We start from the raw sequence: 19,281 nt of genomic DNA, 5'->3' as shown, positions 1-19,281 counted from the left end.
CTTGTAAACAGGACGGGGCGGGTGAGTTCACATTCTTAGAAAACCAAGTGCAGAGAAAAGAACTTCTGAGTTGGAAAAACAAAGACTAGTCTTGGGTCCGACCCAGCAAACACAGTGGTTTTTCCAAGTCTTGGATGACTTGCTTGAGAATCATTCCCCTCCATCCCTTTCTATGGGATTTCCCAAGCTTGCTCTTTAGTTGGAAAAAGCACACATTCTCTATGCTTCTGAACAGAGTGGAGGAGACAGTTGGATAGAAAGGGACTTTTGTTTGGGAGGTGAGTTGAAAGCAGGCTTATGTTTGAAGTAGTCAGAGAGGAACAGCAATTACTTGCAAGGGAAGGATTAAGGAAGCTGTTAAAAGGAGTAACGCAGAAGAAGCCAGTTGGAGTGTTCACCACAAAGTGCTATTGTTTCTGTCAATAAATTCAAGAAACAGGATCTAGAAAAGGGGTCTCCAGATCATAGAATCATAGAATAGTTAGGGTTGGAAAGGACCTTAAGATCATCCAGTTCCAACTCCCCTGCCATGGGCAGGGACACCTCACACTAAACCATGGCACCCAAGGCTTCATCCAACCTGGCCTTGAACACTGCCAGGGATGGAGTATTCACAACCTCCCTGGGCCATCTTGATGGTCCATGAAGGCTGGGTAAATGGTTCAAGGAAAACTATTGAGTGTAAGGGATCAATCCAGTCTGCAAGAAAATAATGAGGATTAACAGGTTTTGGTTCAGAAAAGTTGGAGAACCCCTGGTTTATACATTGCGCTATGTCCATTCAGTATTTGTAGATACAGAAGCAGACAGCTCTTTGTGGCAAGGGCTGAAGAAACATTTTTGCTATCTTGCAAAAGAAGCTTTGATGATATTGCATTGAATATATATGTCAAAGGAGCTATCACAGGGCTAATTGCTCCTACTAACTTACCACCTTGCTTAGAAGTTTGTTATTGCTTCTCTTGTTGTAATACCTAGGGTTTTCTCAAGTAGATTATTGTGGTGAATCTTCAGCTGACCCTCCAAAGTCCCTTTTAGCACCTCTCTTCCTTGGTTATTGGGGTTTATTCTTAGTTCAGTATGTATTTAGGTAAGTTCTCTGCCCTCTATATACAATATTTTTATGTCTCTAAATAATAATGCAGATGATCATGAAGTTCTTATTGATTTTTAGGAGTAGTCCCCAAAAATAACATTAAGAAAGAAGGTTATACCATGTTTCCTAATATTGATTAGATGTTACATTGATGTAACATCTATTGGAAACCTCTCCCACCTTTTGTCCCTTCCACAGTCTGCAACCTCCATCCAACCAGGAGCACTGATTCTGTCCTCTGTTTATCCCAGGCTTTGAAAGCTAAACCCTGTAGGATGGTTTCAGAGTACATCAGGATAGCATCTGAGCACCCATTGATGTGCCCAGGCAAAAGATGGAAATTCAGATCCATTGGATTGCCAATAGGAGCTACTTGGGACCTCAAAGAAGTAGAAATTCTCCCATAAGCCACACACCTCCTTCTACAGGAGGTTTTGGACAGACAGGGATGTGAAGGTTATATGCCTAATCAACCTGACAATGAATTTTGCCTCCATTCCTGAGAAATCCCACATGAGAATTTACTTTCCCAACTAATCCTGCAGCCCACTATGAAGGGAACAGAAACCCATGGCAGGCACTGATGATACTGATGTCCTGTGTTGCTGGGTGGCTTATACTCTTGTCTCCTGAGAAGGGATCACTTGAGTCAATTCTTCATGTCACAGAGTAAGGAGAGGAAGACTCCTGGGGGTGATCCACTGCCCCCCCAGTCCAACTGAAACAAGACTCCAAGGCAAGGAATAAATAGCAGCTAATCTTCCTTGCTTCTCTGTGCATAAAAGCACCAGATTAAAGGTGGTTTTGGCTCCAGCACTGACTTGGCACAGCACAGGTTTGCTTGGGAGATGGATATGTCAAAGCCCAAGGTAGTTTGTCATCAGTTGCATGAGATCCATTTTGCTGAGCTGGATTTGTGCTAGATTAAAAGCCGCACATCCAGGGCTTAATTCAGTAGCCTAAACACCACTCCCTATTGCCATCTGAACCACTCCATGGTCTCAGAGTTACCTGCACAGATCTGGCTGATATGAGGCAATTTAGAGAAGACCCACACCCTTTGTGAAACATCAGCAGTAGATCAAGATACACTGGGGTGTCTAACACAGCTCTAGCTCCTGTGTTTAACCAACCAAGTCACACCAGTGAGACAGGAATGCAAGCATCAGGAAGCTAAGAACATAGCCTCCTACTGCAAAGTTACTGTCAACTGAAAGAGATCATTATGCAAGCCAGAAGTAATAAACAAAGTTAGCCAAGGCCAAGAACTTACATAGTTTGGTGTCATACTGGCAAGCTTACACAGGACTTGAATAAGCAACATAGAATCACAGGGTAGTTTGGGTTGAAGGGACTTTAAATCCCATCCAGCTCCAACCCCTGCCACGGGCAGGGACCCCTTCCACTGGAGCAGCTGCTCCAAGCCTCTGTGTCCAACCTGGCCTTGAGCACTGCCAGGGATGGGGCAGCCACAGCTTCTCTGGGCACCCTGTGCCAGCGCCTCAGCACCCTCCCAGGGAAGAGCTTCTGCCTTATCTCCAACCTGAGCTTCCCCTGTTTCAGTTTGAACCCATCACCCCTTGTCCTGTCCCTACAGCCCCTGATGAAGAGCCCCTCTCCAGCATCCTTGTAGCCCCCTTTGGGCACTGGAAGCTGCTCTAAGGTCTCCACACAACCTTCTCTTCTCCAGGCTGAGACCTGCAGTAAGCAAAACATCTTCGCTTACTGTTATTTACAACCTATGTCTATGGTTGGATTTCTGCCCATGAGATGTTCTACCTATGGCTTACTCCTGCTGCAGGTAACAGCTAGCCAGCTTGCCCATAAGTGCTTCCCTTCCCCAAGAGCCGGTCATGCTGGCTGCATTACCCAGATGTGTGCGTTGAGATGCCATCATGCAGAGAAGACTCAGCATCAGATGCAGCAGGACCTTCATGCTCAGGAAGCCATGGGAATGCTGTTCTCTGAGTTACACACTGCTTTGTGCATTGCCCTGGAGGGAACCTAGCAACCCCACAAGGCCATTGTGTTCATCCCCATCCCGAGCTAGATGGAACATTCGTGTTTCCTCTGTTGAACCATACAGGGAAGAATCTCACTGTGGTCTCTGCCGTGCTCACCCTATAGCACATGGATTGCAGTCTTCCTGCTCACACAGCAAGACCAGAGCTCTTGACATGCATCTGGGATGCCATGACTTTTTCCTTCTCTCAGGAGACTCTTATTCTCCATTAGCATCTGGCAAATAAGAACCTTCCTGAGATGTTCCTTTGGATTTGCCAGATTGGCTGATCATCCAGGCTTTATTATTATTAATATTATTATTACTATTATTATTATTACTATTATTATTATTTTCCTATTTTATTTATGTCCTTTTTCTGAGTCTCATGATCCAAAGATTTGTTTTAAAATCCCCTCTGTGCTGGAGTCAGGGCCCAAATCTGAAGTCAGAGTCACAAAAATCTGTGAATTATTCAGGAATAGGCAGCTGGATACACATACATCTTTCCCAAGCATAGTAAACACTGCAAAAAATATCACCTTCAGGGGAATTTGTATTAAAAGCCAGATGAAAAAAGCCTACACCTTCATTCTGTGACTCCAAAGCCCATCTTACTGACCCTGCTGTGTTCAGCATTGTCCATGGCCCTGAATCTACTGCCCAGCCCTTCTTCTTGGAAGATGAACCAAGCAGCTAAAAAGGCAACTGGCAGGGCAGCGTTGGTTTTAGGACAAGCTTGGTTTCAGGGCATGGTGAAGTCAATGTCTAACACCAAGCTTGGAGGCCCCAAGCCTTCTATAGTCTCCTTTCAACACTGAACCAGCCATGCTCTTCACCACAGAGCAAGAGGAGCACTCATGATGATGAGTGGCCCACAGTTAATGGTCAGTAGCAGAGCCCAGGTCCTTCACAACAGGCATGGGAAAGCTGATGTGCCAACATTGCCTTCCACCATGTGAAAAGGAGAAGTTTGGTCCTTCTCTTCATTCTCATGAAACCATTGCCTTAACCATCTTCAAAACCTTGTAATTCACATCCACATGAAAGAGTAGCCATGGATAACTGTAGTCTATACCTTTGCCAAGCTGTGTCATCCTCTCAACAAGATCTCATAGCATAGCTCCTGGAAGGCAGCATGCCTACCATGACAGCATCAGGCCAGCAGATGGGCATCTCAGTGCCCATACAGAGTCACCCACTACCAGCAATCATTGTGGTGTCAATGTGTGCTTCCGGGGCAGTTTCTCCTTGCAGACCTTGTTCATGGGTGTCTACACCTTAAGGTTTCATGTCTAGTTTTGGTACTAATGTTGGAGGGTAGAGACTGAAGCAGAGTCCTGTTTTCATGGGTTGCCAGGGTCCAAGGTGCCTCATTCTCTGTGGTATTCACCACAGGAGCATGATTGAAGGGAATCCATTTTTGGCCCTTCTACTGACCCAGAGCTCTATTCATCTATACATCAAAAAGCAGTAGCAGGGCACAATCCCTTCATTGTTCCTTTATTACCTTGAGCACAACTTTCTTCTTTATAGGTCCCGAATGAAAGATAATCAGTATACCCAGGGCAATGAAGCTTGGTGTGTAGTGCTAACATGGGATATTAAGGTCCTTGGAAAGAGAATGCAATAAATGCAATGACCTTCTGGGGATTTACAGCTGCTGCTTTCAGCACCGTGTTCCCTAATGAAAGGTCAATGCCCTCCCAAGAAACCTGGCACATTGCACCTTCTATGGGTCCCCTCGCCCACCTACATAAGCACATTCCCAGTAGTATCCAGGAAATGAGTTTAGCTACAGCTTGCTCAGGAGCTAAGCTACCTTCTAGCGGTTAGTTATACTGCTGAAACAACAGCAACAAGGGAATAGAGAACAAAAGACCCAATTTAAGGTCCCAGTCCCCCAGAGCAAGGGCTGTAGGGCAGACTGGAGCAGAATAAGTCCTTCATAGCAGCTGGCCCGAAGCCTTTCTTGGGCCCCATGCAGTCTCCCAATGGTCCTACAACATAATTACTCTCTGGTGGAGTTGTAAGTCTCTGGAAGAGCAGGGGGTGCTGTGTGGCAGCCCACCAGAGTGGATCTGCCCTCTGAAACACATGGTTTGCATTGCACGCCCTGTGATGTGGTGTGAGGGCATCTGGGGATGATTAAGGATGCTGGGACAATGTCGGAGGGCTGCATAGTCAGGTCCTTAAGGCTTTTTGGGAATGGTCTCTGAAGTGAACTGCTCCCTGGACCAAATTCATCTGGAGAGGTCTAGCTGGACCATGCTAAGCTGTGCACAATACAAGACTAGCTAGGTGTCTGTTAGATATTGGTTACCTGTGTGGCTCTTCACTATGTCACTCTTCACCACTATGGCAGCCTCAATGATGAAACTCTTCCAATGATGAAAGTCCTATCCTGCACAGGAGAGAAACTGATGCATGAGAAGTTTTGGCAACTCCTCTTAAGAGAGGAGACCAATGACATTAAGGGTAAAATCCATCAAGAGTGATGTGTTGCCCATGAGCCAGGAGTCTGAAACCTTCTTAGATACCTAAATTCAGTTCAGTGATTCACAAAAGACCAACAGTTTTCAGGGTTTTGGTACCTCAGAAACATCCTTATGGCAATGACTCCCATCAGAGGTCCAGATCCATGGGGATGCTTTGAGAAAAGCTCTAATGTGAGCTTTAGCAGGAATGGAAAGCTTTGGAGACATCACTAGGACTGTACTGCCTAGAGGTTAGGGGCCAGTTTGGTTCAGGGACCATGAATTAGACCAGTAAATGATCAAAACAAGGCTCTACTGCATTATCCTTCTGTTGCTGCCAGGCAATACACATTCAGACCTCAGCTTTGAGATCCTGCTTGAGAGTGTCTGTGTTTTCCATAGCCCTTCACCCTCTCCCAGTCTGGTCTCTCCTACTTTTGCAACCACCACACCACACCATAGGCTGCCCTCATTCCCCATGAGGCCCCTGCATTCCCAATATGCACACCCCACCATAGGCTTTGGCATGGCATGGGGAAGCCTCTTCAACCATCAACTTGTGACAATGCAACATTGCTGAGAAGGTCAGAAACAGGCAGGGAGGGATGGTTTACCCCTGGTTTTGGCCAGTCAGGGTGCACAACTTGGATCAAGCCAACTGGTAGGACAAGGGGTGATGGGTTCAGACTGAAATAGGGGAAGTTCAGGTTGGAGATAAGGAAGAAGTTCTTTACTGTGAGGGTGCTGAGGCACTGGCACAGGGTGCCCAGAGAAGCTGTGGCTGCCCCATCCCTGGCAGTGCTCAAGGCCAGGTTGGATACAGGGGCTTGGAGCAGCTGCTCCAGTGGAAGGGGTCCCTGCCCATGGCAGGGGTTGGAGCTGGAGGAGCTTTAAGTCTCTCTCAACCCAAACCATTCCATGAGTCTATAATCCTATGGTTAAGCAAGCATTCTGTGCACATTTAGGCACGCAGGCAGCTCACTGCAGCTTTCATTGGCATGATGGAAGCTGTCACTTATCTGTGACACTGCTTATGCAGTCAGCTGAAAGGCTCACAGGCCTGAGGAATTCTTCCTGATATCCCAACACCACCATCCCAAGGGGAAAACGCTGGAGTCACTGTGAACATGCTGTCCTCCTCCCCACGCCAAGCAGCTCTTGGATCCATCCTGGGAGGGCAGTGAACTCCCTCATCGCTCCAAGACACACCATCAGCTGTAAGGAGGTGTTAACCCTCTACGGACCTGACATGTACAGTGGAGGTGGTCACAGAATCATGGAATGGTTTGGGTTGGAAGGGACCTTAAAGCTTATCCAGCTCCAACCCCTGCCCCTAATCCTAACCCTAACCCCTAACACCTTCCACTGGAGCAGCTGCTCCAAGCCCCTGCGTCCAGCCTGGCCTTGAGCACTGCCAGGGATGGAGCTGGTCAACAGCAGATGGAGGAGAAGGTCAGCAAAGACTGGTCAGAAGCTCAGGCTCCCAGTCCCACACATAGGCAGAAATCAGTGCTAATGTCCAGCCCATCCTCCCGTAGCTTGGCAGCTGCACCAGGGAGCTTTTCCACCATGGGAGCCTGGGAAGGAGCTGGCAAGGAAGGATGCAAGCTGGATGATGACCATAAAGTGGCAGCTTATGATTACTTTGGACCAGATTTAATTATTTTATGAGAACCAGAAGAAAAGGACAAAGAGAATGTTTCTTTCTTCGGCCCGGAGAGCTCATAGTGAGCTTCAGCACCTACGCTTAACTTACTGCTCTAATACATCCTGAGGGAGTCCTCAGAGCCCTTCTGACCTTTGAGGCCACATCCAGGAGAAGCTTGGGCAATGGAACACCTATGGCCTGATCCTACAGATGGATTTCTGGAGCTTCCTCACTCAAGAACAGAATGGTTTGCACCTTGGGTGAATTTCCCTCTTTTCCATGAGTTTTGCCAATCAGTTTTTAACATCAACAGTCATGCAGCAGCAGGGACATCCCCAGCTGAGCAATGCACTGTGAGATGAACTCCCTTCTTCTTTGCTTTTAACCTACCACCTGTAGTCTCCATCTCCTGTGATGCTGCTTGCTCTGGAAAGGCAGTGAGTAATAGATTTCTGTTTACCTTCTCCATGGCATTCCACCAACACCTGCAAGGGCCAACTCTCCATAAACTACTTTTGCCCAGGGATTGATACAAAGCTACCCTGCTTCCTAATACAAAGCCCACCCCAAGCAACAGCAAAGACACTCTTGTCAGTGTGAACAATCCTGCTTGTCCTCACATTTCCCATATTCCCAATGGGACAACATTGGGGCATGACTCTGGCATGTTGTATTTCCCTCCTGCTATCACATCTGCAACATTTCTATGCCATGGACTCTGGTACATGCTCTAAAGCAGGGACCTTTTAAAGCAAGGATGCCCTTGCCAACTGCAGCACAAAGCAAGCCTGCTCACAGATTCTGGCTGCGTACTGGGAGCCAGGGCCAGAATTTAGCTTGGACTGGGTCCATTTTCATTTGTGCATTTGTCTTTTCTTCTTGTTTTGCTTTATTTTTTGAGGGCTGAACACTGGGACCAGCAACTCTCCAAACAATCCAAGTGATATCACCTTTGAGTCAGTCGTGGGGAGGGCAGGGTGGAGAGTGCAGGCAAGGAAAGATCATGAGATAGTGCTAAGTCAAACAAGCTAAACAATAAATGGGATGGGTGCTTGGATACGTGGAGGGGAGATAGCATCCTGCATCCATTCCCAGCCAACGCAGGGTGCAACAGTGGGGGGACCATTTCCATGGCTTCAGGGATGTGTATCCGGATGTGAGTAGAGTGATATTAACCAGGGGAAAAAATGCATAGGCACACACAGAGCGTATCAACATATACCTCCTGTGCACATACATGGTAAGGACAGCAAATAAATCACTCTTTTGCTTTCACTTCAGAGCACATACTTTATCGGCTCAGCTTTGGCACCACCAGGAGAATGAAATCCAGTCTTCAGCTCATGTTTGGTCTGAGTCCAGTCTCTTTGCACAGTGCAGGACGGTTTTCCCTGAGCTCATCTGCAGCTTTCTTAACTTCATAGAATCATAGAATGGTTTGGATTGGAAAGCACCTTAAGATCACCCAGTTCCAACCCCCCTGCCATGGGCAGGGACACTTCACACTAACCCATATCACCCAAGGCTTCATCCAACCTGGCCTTCTTAGTGATCCTGAGGGTAATTCTCTAGGGTTACAACAGGACCTGCAGCTGATACTCAGACCCAGCTCTGTCACTAGGATTCAGGCTTTGAAAGACACGGAATGAACTTCTATAAACTGATGAGAGTTATAAAGGCTCCAAATTGACTTTCAAGCCCCCAACAGTATTAGAATCATAGAATAGTTAGAGTTGGAAGTGACCTTAACAGCATCTAGTTCCAATCCCCTGTCATGGGCAGGGACACCAAATACTAAACCATGTCATTTATCAGAGGACAAAGTCTTCAGCAGGATCTCATAAGCCAACATGGAGTCATCTCAACAAGGCAGTGGAGAATGTAAAGGATGAGGCTCTGCATCCTGTCCTACATGATAGCATCCTACACTGAGATACAACCAGGATCCTCCATCCACCACAAGAACAAGCATCAATGGGTGGTCAGTCAGGGTGGAGAAGGTTCATCTCAGAGGGTCTGCCCCTACTCCCTAGGCTGCCTCTGTGTTAAACATGTGGATCTGATTAGGCTGGATGTTGAAGGAGAACAAAGGCAAGTCAAGTCTCTGTTGTCCTCTCCCTGTGAGGGCTCTGGGGTCCCAGATGCTCCAGCATGGCAGGGGGTTGTTGGATGCCAGCACACATACTGTATGTATTGTCAGTACTCATCACACCAAGACCACCCCATGGGTGGATGTCCCCAAGGTGTGTGTCACCACCTCCACCTTTGGAAAGCACACCAAGCTTTGAGCTGGATGCTCAAGAGAGGTGTCCAGAGGGCTGATTAGGAGTGAGCAGGAAGAGCTTCTCTTTGAAACAAGACCAGGCTTCACAAATCTCTATTATGTCACAGTCCTACAGTACTTGCTTTTCCCGTTCTTTGATACTGCTCTGTTATGGCTTTGATGGTTCTGGGACCCGATCATCAAAAAGTGCTCTTACACTGAGATATCTAGTGCTGGTGCATCACTCTCTGCTCCTATACCTGAGCTTTTACTCATATTTTCTATTTCTGGACCTCGGGCTCATCCAGCTCATCCCGAGCTCTTCAAGTGCCCATTACTCCACACAGTCTTTCATGAATCCTAATAATATCTATGCTTTTACATAATAACCATTAAAAAGCCCAGTCCAAAATCTCTCCCTCTCTCAAATGCTGTCACATAATTGTGCATATGAAATCAGAAGCTAATTTCTTCCATTCTTTACTCATTCCCTAGATAAGTCCCTTCAACTCTTCCTTATGTGCAGCCTCCCAGTGCCTATCAACAGTTGGATGCTCCAGCCTATACAAAGTTAGCAGCCAAGGACCTGTTCTGGGAGACCCCCTGCCTAGTTCTGTTCATCCCAGTGTGATCAAATGGTGAAACCATGGACGCACTCAGCACACATCTCTTCCAAGGGGCATGCTTATTTGCATGGTAATGAGGATGGCAATGAGCCCCTTGTCTTCAGATGTACACAAGGTTCTGGCCAGTAAAAACCGGCCAGAGCTGAACTTCATAGAATTCATAGAGTTGGGTTTTAATTCTTTTCAATCTGTGGGTTTTGTATCTGGACAACAGAAACTTCAAGGAGCTGCTAACACACTGGATATGTGATTATTTTAGCAACCATGGGGCTGTTTAAGCAAGCCCCGATCTCTTAAGCAGCCCGGCTCAAGCAGTAATCACCAGTCTCATTTCTAAAGGGACCCTTCTTTGATTTGCTTTGTTACCATAGCTTTTTGTTTTCTTTTCCTCGCTCTGAAAGTTGAAAAACTACTACAGAACCCAGTGTGTGCTGCAAGCAGGGCTCGCAGCAGCGCTGTGAAAGGGGTTATGGTGGTTAATACCCTTTCCCAGTGGGGAAACTGAGGCACAGAACCTCTCCCTGACAAAGGAATGAAAAGGATTATGTGCTTAATGAAGTCCTTCACCTGCTTTGGCTCCAAACAATCGCAGTGAGCTGTGGCAGGGTCAAGCTGGGACAACACAATGTCAGGACTGAGAGGCAGGGATTGCCTTGCAGAGAGCACAGGGTAGAGGCTGGTCCCAGGCAGGATGGAGAGGGGGAGTCTGAGCAGGGAAACAGACCCATCCACTATTGCCAAGACCTGAGATAGAATCATAAGAGTGGTTTGGGTTGGAAGGGACCTTAAATCCCATCCAGCTCCAACCCCTGCCATGGGCAGGGACCCCTTCCACTGGAGCAGCTGCTCCAAACCCCTGTGTCCAATCTGGCCTTGAACACTGCCAGGGATTGGGCATTCAGTTTCCTTGGGCACCCTGTGCCAGTGCTTCACCATCCTCACAATGGAAAGATGGATGAAAGGAATTGATGCCAGGCTTGCAAAGCCACCACTGGTCCTCATTGCACAAAGTATGGTGCTTGTAGGTCCAGGGTGATGGGCTGGGAACAGTGCACAAAGTGGGGAGGCTCAAAGCCATGGCTGTATGAAGAGCATTGGAGATGCTATGTGTAACATGAAGGGGGATTATCTCCAGCACCACTGGGGTGTTTAAAAGCTTCTGGTTAAACACTCAGGGGTGGTGTTTCTGCTTTGGATGTGGTGATCCAAGCAGCCTTGTACCAACCTCTAAAGCTCACCACTGCACCAGAAATAAACCCCTTCAATCAAACACAACCGAGGTGGGATCATTGCCTCTACAAAACCTAAGCCTGGTGCTATTGCTTTGTTCAAAAGCACAGGCTACACCACCAGAGGCTGCTCATTTAACTGCAAATACCATTCATTTCCATGAAGGCCCCAGGTCTTGCCAGCACAGACATCAATCCTGCTTATTGTCTTGATCCAATCCCTCCTCAGCACATATTGACACCCAGTGTGTACTCCAGCACTAAGACTTAGGTTGACCTTCAACATTCTGCATGGCTCCATCTATGTTTTCCCTCCTAACCATCAGTAAATGCCAGTATCTATCTTCTCCCACATCCCCGTGATGGAGTAACCCACACAACTAATGCTGTGTCTGGCTGCAATTTTAGGGATGAATGTAAGGAAGCTCTGCTGGAATCAGTGCTCTGGGTTTCCTGGATGATGTTTTCCCTGCAGCAGTCAGTTTTGGAGAGCTTTTATGCAGTGTCAGTCCCGAATTTCTTGTTCCTGGCACTTGTTTTACTGTTTTGACACCAGGATTTTGAGCGCAGGACAAATAATAACGATATCCAGAGCTAATGTTATTTACTAAAATACAAATTAACGCTCGGTCACATGGCAGCAGGATTTGTCATCCAGCTAAAATCACAAGGAATTAAGGCTGAGTCAGAAAGTTGTTTCAGATGGGAGTTGGGAATGCCGAGAGCAATGGGGCCATGCGGGAGCAACACTGACATCTTCTGGCTGCAGGAAACACCTCCTGCTTTTCCATCAAGGAAAACCCACCAGGAACCTCCAGCACTAAAGCATAAGTAGGGGTTGGAGTGGATCAAGAGTTTACAAGTAGCAGGTATGAGTTTGGAGCTGTGGATCTGAGCCCTCTTTAACAGTCTACATCAGCATCCGTATGGAATTTGAACAGAGGGTGTGTGACATTGATAACCCAAAATACATGTAGGAAGTGAAGAGGTGTTGCTCTTCCATCCGTGAGGCTGTACCCATGTTTTCACATTGCAGGGTGAACTGTGCAGTGCAACAGACAGGAAAAGCAGGTACCAAGAATCGATCCATGCAAAAAAGCCAAGCAGCAATTTTCTGTCTTACCTGGAATGGGACAGGGACTGTTGCCTTGTGCTGATAACCCACGGAGGCATGGGGACCACTGAACCTGCTCCCCAAAGTGATGCTCTCATCCCCTGCTCTAAGGTCTCAAAAAGCAGCCTGGCACATAGGCATGGAAGATGCCTCTTGGGTACAAGTAACCTGCATCTGTTCAGAGCGGGATGGCTCAGCCCACAGTGATGCAAACAACTTTGGCCATGGGGCTATTGGGTCCTGCACCAGGACCTTCTCCCCAAGAGATGTGTTTGAGGGTGCTGGGTCCATTGCTAGCAGCCTTTTTACAGTGCAGACTAAGAGGCTCCTGCCAAAGACATAGTATTACCTATTCTTACCACTTTAGGGTTGATGCCTTGTGGTCCTGCAGTGGCCAGCTCTTCACTCTGGTTGTAACAGCATTGCTAGGCAAGGACCTAATGTCAGAATCACATCTGTTCCACAGGTCTCTCCTCTTCCAGGCTGCTCTGACCATCCCCTGCACAGACCATCCCCTTCCTCTAACCTTATTTCTTGTCATCTCTTCCAAGGTTCTTTCTTCCCATCTCTGAAGCCCTCCGAGGTTGTCTTCAAGGTCATCTTCTGGCTGGGATACTTCAACAGCTGCGTGAACCCCATCATCTACCCGTGCTCCAGCAAAGAGTTCAAGCGAGCTTTCATCAGGCTGCTCAAGTGCCAATGCCACCGCAGGAGAAGACCCATCTGGCGTGTCTATGATCACCACTGGAGAGGGGCCTCCATGAACAGCTCAGTGCAAGACTCTGAGACAGACCTGAGGCCCAGGATTAACACCCTGAACAGCTCGTTCCTATTTAACTCCTCCTTGCAGGACAGACCCAGTAAGAGGCGAACGCTCAGCTTCAAGGGCTGGAAAATGCTCACTCCTTTCCAGAAACCAGCGTCCACCCAACTGAAGGAGAAGATGAACAGTCTTTCCAACAAAATCCGGGGTGGCTCCAGCAAAGGGGGGGTGACAGCCACCTACAAAACAGAGGTGGAGTCTGTCTCCATTGGGATCCCTCATGACTTCACGGAAACCATTGACTATCAAACCTATGACTTAACAGACTGCTGCGGGCTGAGAGAAACAGATATTTGAAGCCATTGGGACAGGTTTTGATGGTTTCTTTAGAGGTGTCTAGCAGGAAGGTGAAGGGATTCCATCTGTGGGTCTGTCAGGTGGACTGGAAGCAGCAATCAGGTATAAAATGCAGTTGCCCAAAGGTTATCAAAGCATCCCCCACGCAGAGGTCAGCTCCTTCTGTGGGATCATGGGTTCCTCAAATAAGAGCCAGTGGCACGTCCCATTTTAACGAGTGCAGTGGGAGAGGAAGATGTGGGGTGGATATGGCCTTAGGATAAGAGCTGTTTCCTCCAGTGGATGGTTATCTTTGACTGTGGAAGAAGCTGCTCTATGAAGGGAAACCAGGATGTCTCCTTTGCCTTAAAAACACCACCAAGTCTAATGGAAAGATCAAACCCCAAAAGATGCCAACCCTGCCTTAGTACATATGGTCATGTTCCTACCCAGAGGCAGCACCCAGAAAGGACAATGCTGAGCAGTAGCTAACAGCTCATCCTTTAGATAATGGGTTGGGAGCTTGTAGTTCTACAGGGTTGGACAAGACCTCCAGGAGAGGCCTTTGCTTTGGGGGATGAGCAGACTGTGGTATTCCAAAGCAGGATGGGATATCCTGACTCTCTGCCCATCATTGTTTGCAGTGACCACAGCTTTGCCCCTTCCACGTAACCTGGTTTTAGGCCAGAGAAGCAGTCCAGATGTGTACACTGGTGCCAATGGGTGTGCAGGTCTCTCTTCTGTAATTCCAACCTGTGATGCATTTCCTATTTCACTTGCAACTGAAACACTTGCAACCCATCTTGCTCTAGTGCACATCAGTCTGTGATACAGAGAGAAAGCAGCTCCTTGTGGTATTGGTCATCCCCAACCTTTTCTGTCCCCTTCTTGCTCTTGCTGTTGTCTCTCTCAGCACAGAATAAAGATGTATCCCAGGGGCTTCTCTCAGGTCTGTAGTCAGCCTGCTCTGTGGCTCAGGAATGGTGGGATGGCTCAATTTGAGCCCTCTACTGCCCATCTAAAATAGAGCTGATGTGCAATTGGAGCTCCCTCATGTAGATGGATCTTCTCCCCCATCAGGGTCATGCTCATGACTCTTCTCCAAAGTGACTTCCCACATACCTGATACATCAAAGCCTTTGGTTGCTGTCAACAGTGGCCTTTGATTATGTCTGTTATAGCATGGTCAAAAGCTATGTCAATAAGGTGGACTTTTGCCCTGCTCACAGCCTAGAGTGTGAGCTGTCCTCAGGAGGACACCATGGTCTGGGAGGTTGGAGCCATGACAGCCCCACCTCAGCCAGGCTCACACAAATAGTGCTTTGTAAGTCAGAAGATGATCCAGAATCTACTTGACCATGTGTTGCAGGCACTGGTTTTATCGTGCTTCATACATCAATGAGCCACAAAGAGTGATCATCAGATTAAGCTGTGAGCAGAGGCAGGAGACATATAGGTGATGGAGGCAAAGTCTGGATGTGAAGTGTCATGTCTCAAGACAAGTGATTAAAGAACAGGAGTATGATGCTGAGGAGTGGAAAAATGCAATTGAATGTGTCCTGGATGGAAACTCATCCACATTAGCACTTTCCCCAACCCCCATTAGGAGTCTTTCATGAACGTGCCTACACATCTAGCTAAGGGTGGCTATCAAAGGAAGAAGAAAGGCTCCTAGGCACAGCACAGAGAATGTCACCTTTGTTTTTTCTGCTTTAAAAGAAATCAAATCAGAGGAACAGTCAGTCTTTGTTTTCTTACCTTTATGTACAGTGCATACTGAGATGTGACGTTGGAGTTGGCCCTGTCTCAACACCCTTAACACCCTTCTGCCCTTTCCTCAAGGCAAGACTCTAAACTGGACAAATTACTGCACAAAGACCTGCAGATGTTGTCCAAACATCTTCATCCCAGCAGCAAATCCCACCAAGGCACATGGGCAGCATTGCACTTACACTGAAGCCAGACTCCTTACTGCCTGCATATTGCCCAGTGTCTGCAGAGGCTGCCAGCTAGAGAGGTTCAACCCTACTAAAAGCAAAGGTCCGACACCCCATGGGAACCTCCATGGGGAAATGCATCTTACTTGTCCCTGTTACTTTGGCTGACAAGGGAAGTGAGACCCTCAGAGATGATGGGGTGACACAAAAGTCATTGTGCAGTGTAAAGACTGCAGATGCTGATGGTTTCCTGGGCTTTTTTGGGATCCAGATAGGAAAGCACACTGCTGGCATTGGGGATGTAGCAGAGAAGGCATTAGGGAGAGAACAGAGATACCTGGAAGGTCAAGGTGAAAGCATTACTTCTGCATTCCACTCACCTCTCAGGATGCATGTGCACAGATGCCACTATCAGAGGGAGTAAATGCACCCAGATCTGCATGTCTGGACCCTGTTCTGGTGACAGTGCTCTGCAGGTCTAATACAGGCAAGTGAGCAGTGTAAGTGCTTTGGGGCAGAGTTTAGGACAAGCTGATACAGGTATTATCAGAATTGAAAGTCTATTCAAGGGGGAAAGATGGATGTTTGCCATTAAATGCTCTCTGATGCTCAGGAGTGCATTTATCTGGTGTCTCTCCACAGCCAGATGTCCACCGCATATGGTAACATCTGCATCCATGACCATAAAGATACACACACACACTTTACTATATTTATATATGTCACCTCCAAAACAGCACATTCTCCTATAGATGGGCAGACATCCTATAAATGGAGACCTTGCAGGGGCTTTTAATAATTACTGGCAAGCAGTTCATTCCCATGAATGAGTTGACATGATTGCTTCCACTTACAGCCTCCAGCCCCTTGAAAGCAGCCAGGAGGGAAATAAGGATTAGTCTGGAGGTTTACTGCCTCTCCATCCCAATTCCTTACAGACCTAAAGGGAGAAAATGAGGATAAAGGCAGTTTAAGCACACATGCATACACATAAATGCCTAAACTGGCTTATTTACTTACTGCATCTGATCTGGCACTGAGATACACCCTAGAAGATGCTGTAGGGAAGTCTTGAGCTCTGCTGTGCTGCATTCAGGCAAAATGCTTGTTTCTCACCTAAGGTAGAGCCCCCTTTTCATCTAGCATCTTGCATCAGAAGAAGTGATGCCAAGACTAGACCCTGAGGCTGTTCATGTAGAGCTTCATTTGGAGTAGACAGGGTTGCCTTTGCTAGCAGGGGAGGAAGGACAGTGCTGTATGAAGGATGACCTGAGCATCTAATATTGTGCATTTCTCTTTGATACTCTTTATCTCCAAACTCTCCAGGCTTGGAAAAATGGGCTCAGACTTTCAGGAGGTAAATCTGGTCTGATCCCATTCACTTCTCTGGGCCCACAATGGTGTGACCAGCTGAGGGTATGGCCCCATTTCTCCAGCTCTATCAAGCAGGCCATTCCCAAAGCCCCCATACCTTGGTTATCCAGCAGCTCTCACCTCATTGCACTGGCTTTGTGTCACTAACATCACCATCAGACCTCGCTGCTTCAACAGACCGAGTGATGAAGATGATGAGCAGCACCTTGTGTGTCAGTAGACTCTCACGAGTCCTATTTCAGGGGAAGGAAGGTCCCTGTCAGCCTGAGCTGGACTGCAGTTGGGTTGCATTCCTATTGTTTACAGTGTGTATATAAGTGTACATTTTCTTTAGCAGACATTGGGATTTTTTATGTCTAGAGTTTTATTTTTCATCCCCAGATGTATTTATTAGCCGGCGTCTTTCTGTTTTGTGATTCAAGTCCTGTCAGATTGATGTAAGCTCTATGAACCAGAATGCACATGGTTTTGTTCGTTTGTACCAAATACATGCACAAACCTGTCTAAAACCCTGCTGTGAGTTGTGGCTCTGTCTTATTTTTACAACAGAGGGTGTGGGGGATGAGGGAAGAAGGGAGAGAAACCTGTGAATGATCCAATATTGGCTTTTCTTAAAGACTTTTATGCAATTGTTGCTACATGCAAGAACTTATGGTAAGAATACAACAGAAGAGGATACTTTCAGCTTTATGCTGAACAGTGATGAAGCCACATCTTGTCCCAGATGCTCCATGGAGCAGGAGGAATCTGGATGCAGCCATGAGCAAGAAGGCAGAGAGAAGGAAAGGTTGTTGTGTAGCTGATGGTCTGAAAGCAGCTCTTGTGAAAGGTTCTCCATAAAAGTAAGGTTTTTAATTGAAAACTGAGATTTTAACTCATTGAAGATTTCATTTTTCTTCTTAAGTTAAAATCTGAGCATCACTCACAAAACCACTGCTCATGGTGAAATGGAAACATTTCTTGTTCACCATCTCACTTTAAGTGATTCACAAGATGTAGCCTGATGGCACCTCTAGATATGGGCACTGGTGTCTCAGGGCTGGGTGACTGGGAAGGACTCAGAGTGGAAAGCCCAAAGGGGAGAATGGCAAAAGAAGACAAATCACCTCTAGGATGTTAAAGCAATGTCATAAACTGCTTTAAGTAAGGGGAGAAACAGCTCTGGAAGCATCCAACAAGTACCCCATGAATATCTCTTTGCAAAACAAATGAGACACACAGCCCCAAGGCTGGCTCGTCCTTCAGGGATGGCTCCAGGCAGAGGCAAAAGGAGCACCATATACAACTGCAAATACATATACAAATATAACTCATCAGCTCCAGGGAAGGTGATAGTCATGACTTCACCCTGCATTTTGTAATGCTTGTATGTGGCTTAGTCAGACTGATGCTGGGGAAGGAGGATGGATGTTGTATTCCCTGGTGAGCCCGCAGCAAAGCACGTTCCTGACAGATGCTGCTCATGTAAAAGGGATTCTTTCCCTCCTGTATCACTGTCAAGCCAGGCTGCTGCCTTGCTTGGATGCCACAAGGAAAGCCTCAGGTGCTTTGCTGTTGAATTCTCCAAGAGTATGAGTAGAAAGACCCATGCCGTGGCCACAAGGACTGAATGAGCCTTTGGAGCAACATGGGCATGTTGCTTTTGGCATCCTTCCTTGTCCCAGACTTAATGCATGACAACATTGTGTGGCCTGAGCTATGCAGACAGGATGAGGGGCCATGGCTGCACAGTTCTGGTGTCTGTCAGACCCTGGGATGGTGCTGGTCTGGCTCAATCCCACAGCAGCCCCCAAAAGCCCATGCATCTGTTAATGCACCCATCCAACCTGGCCTTGAACACTGCCAGGGATAGGGCAGCCACAGCTCCTCTGGGCACCCTGTGCTCAGCACCCTCATGTAATATATATATTTATAGTAATATACATTATTATGGTACATATCCAAGACAGGAAAGGGAAAGGCAAAAGGGAAAAACTAAAGGGGATATAATATGGAAACATTGGATCAATATTTGATAGCAGTCACAGGCTGTACTAGGGAATTTGGGGAACAAAATGGAGCATGGAAGAGGTGGAGAATGATCTTGAAAATATCTGTGCATCTCTGAATAGATCAATGATGTAGATGTGATCTGACTGCTGCTTGCTTTTCTGATCAGCCCAGGTCAAAGTGATAGAATGGACTTAGAAAGGGTTCAGAAAAGGCTGATGAAGATGGCCAAAGATATGTGAGAGTTTCCATCCAAAGACCAATTAAATCAAAGGGCACTTTCCTGGAACACAGAGGACTGTAGAAGAACACAGTGGAAGTCTATAAAATCTGGATTGTCAGGGAGAAGACAAACAGTGGATGATTGTTCAGTTTCTCATAATACAAGAATAGCATTAGATCCAATTATCAAAATGAACAAAGTGAG

At 47.0% G+C, this 19,281-nt stretch overlaps 1 protein-coding gene across 1 annotated transcript in view; it reads left to right on the top strand.

Moving 5' to 3' along the window:
- Nucleotides 1–13,684, top strand: part of ADRA1D (adrenoceptor alpha 1D) — a 46,286-nt gene extending 32,602 nt beyond the window's left edge. Inside the window, exon 2 of the mRNA XM_034064893.1 lies at nt 13,007–13,684. Within this exon, the coding sequence (XP_033920784.1) occupies nt 13,007–13,575 (569 nt within the window). The 3' untranslated portion in view covers nt 13,576–13,684. The remainder of the gene's footprint in view (nt 1–13,006) is intronic.
- Nucleotides 13,685–19,281: the final 5,597 nt, after the last annotated feature.

Source organism: Melopsittacus undulatus, chromosome 7, assembly GCF_012275295.1.
Source record: "Melopsittacus undulatus isolate bMelUnd1 chromosome 7, bMelUnd1.mat.Z, whole genome shotgun sequence".
Taxonomy (NCBI): domain Eukaryota; kingdom Metazoa; phylum Chordata; class Aves; order Psittaciformes; family Psittaculidae; genus Melopsittacus; species Melopsittacus undulatus.
The sequence above is the reverse complement of the archived record's forward strand: the minus strand, read 5'-3'. Positions and strand labels throughout refer to the sequence as shown.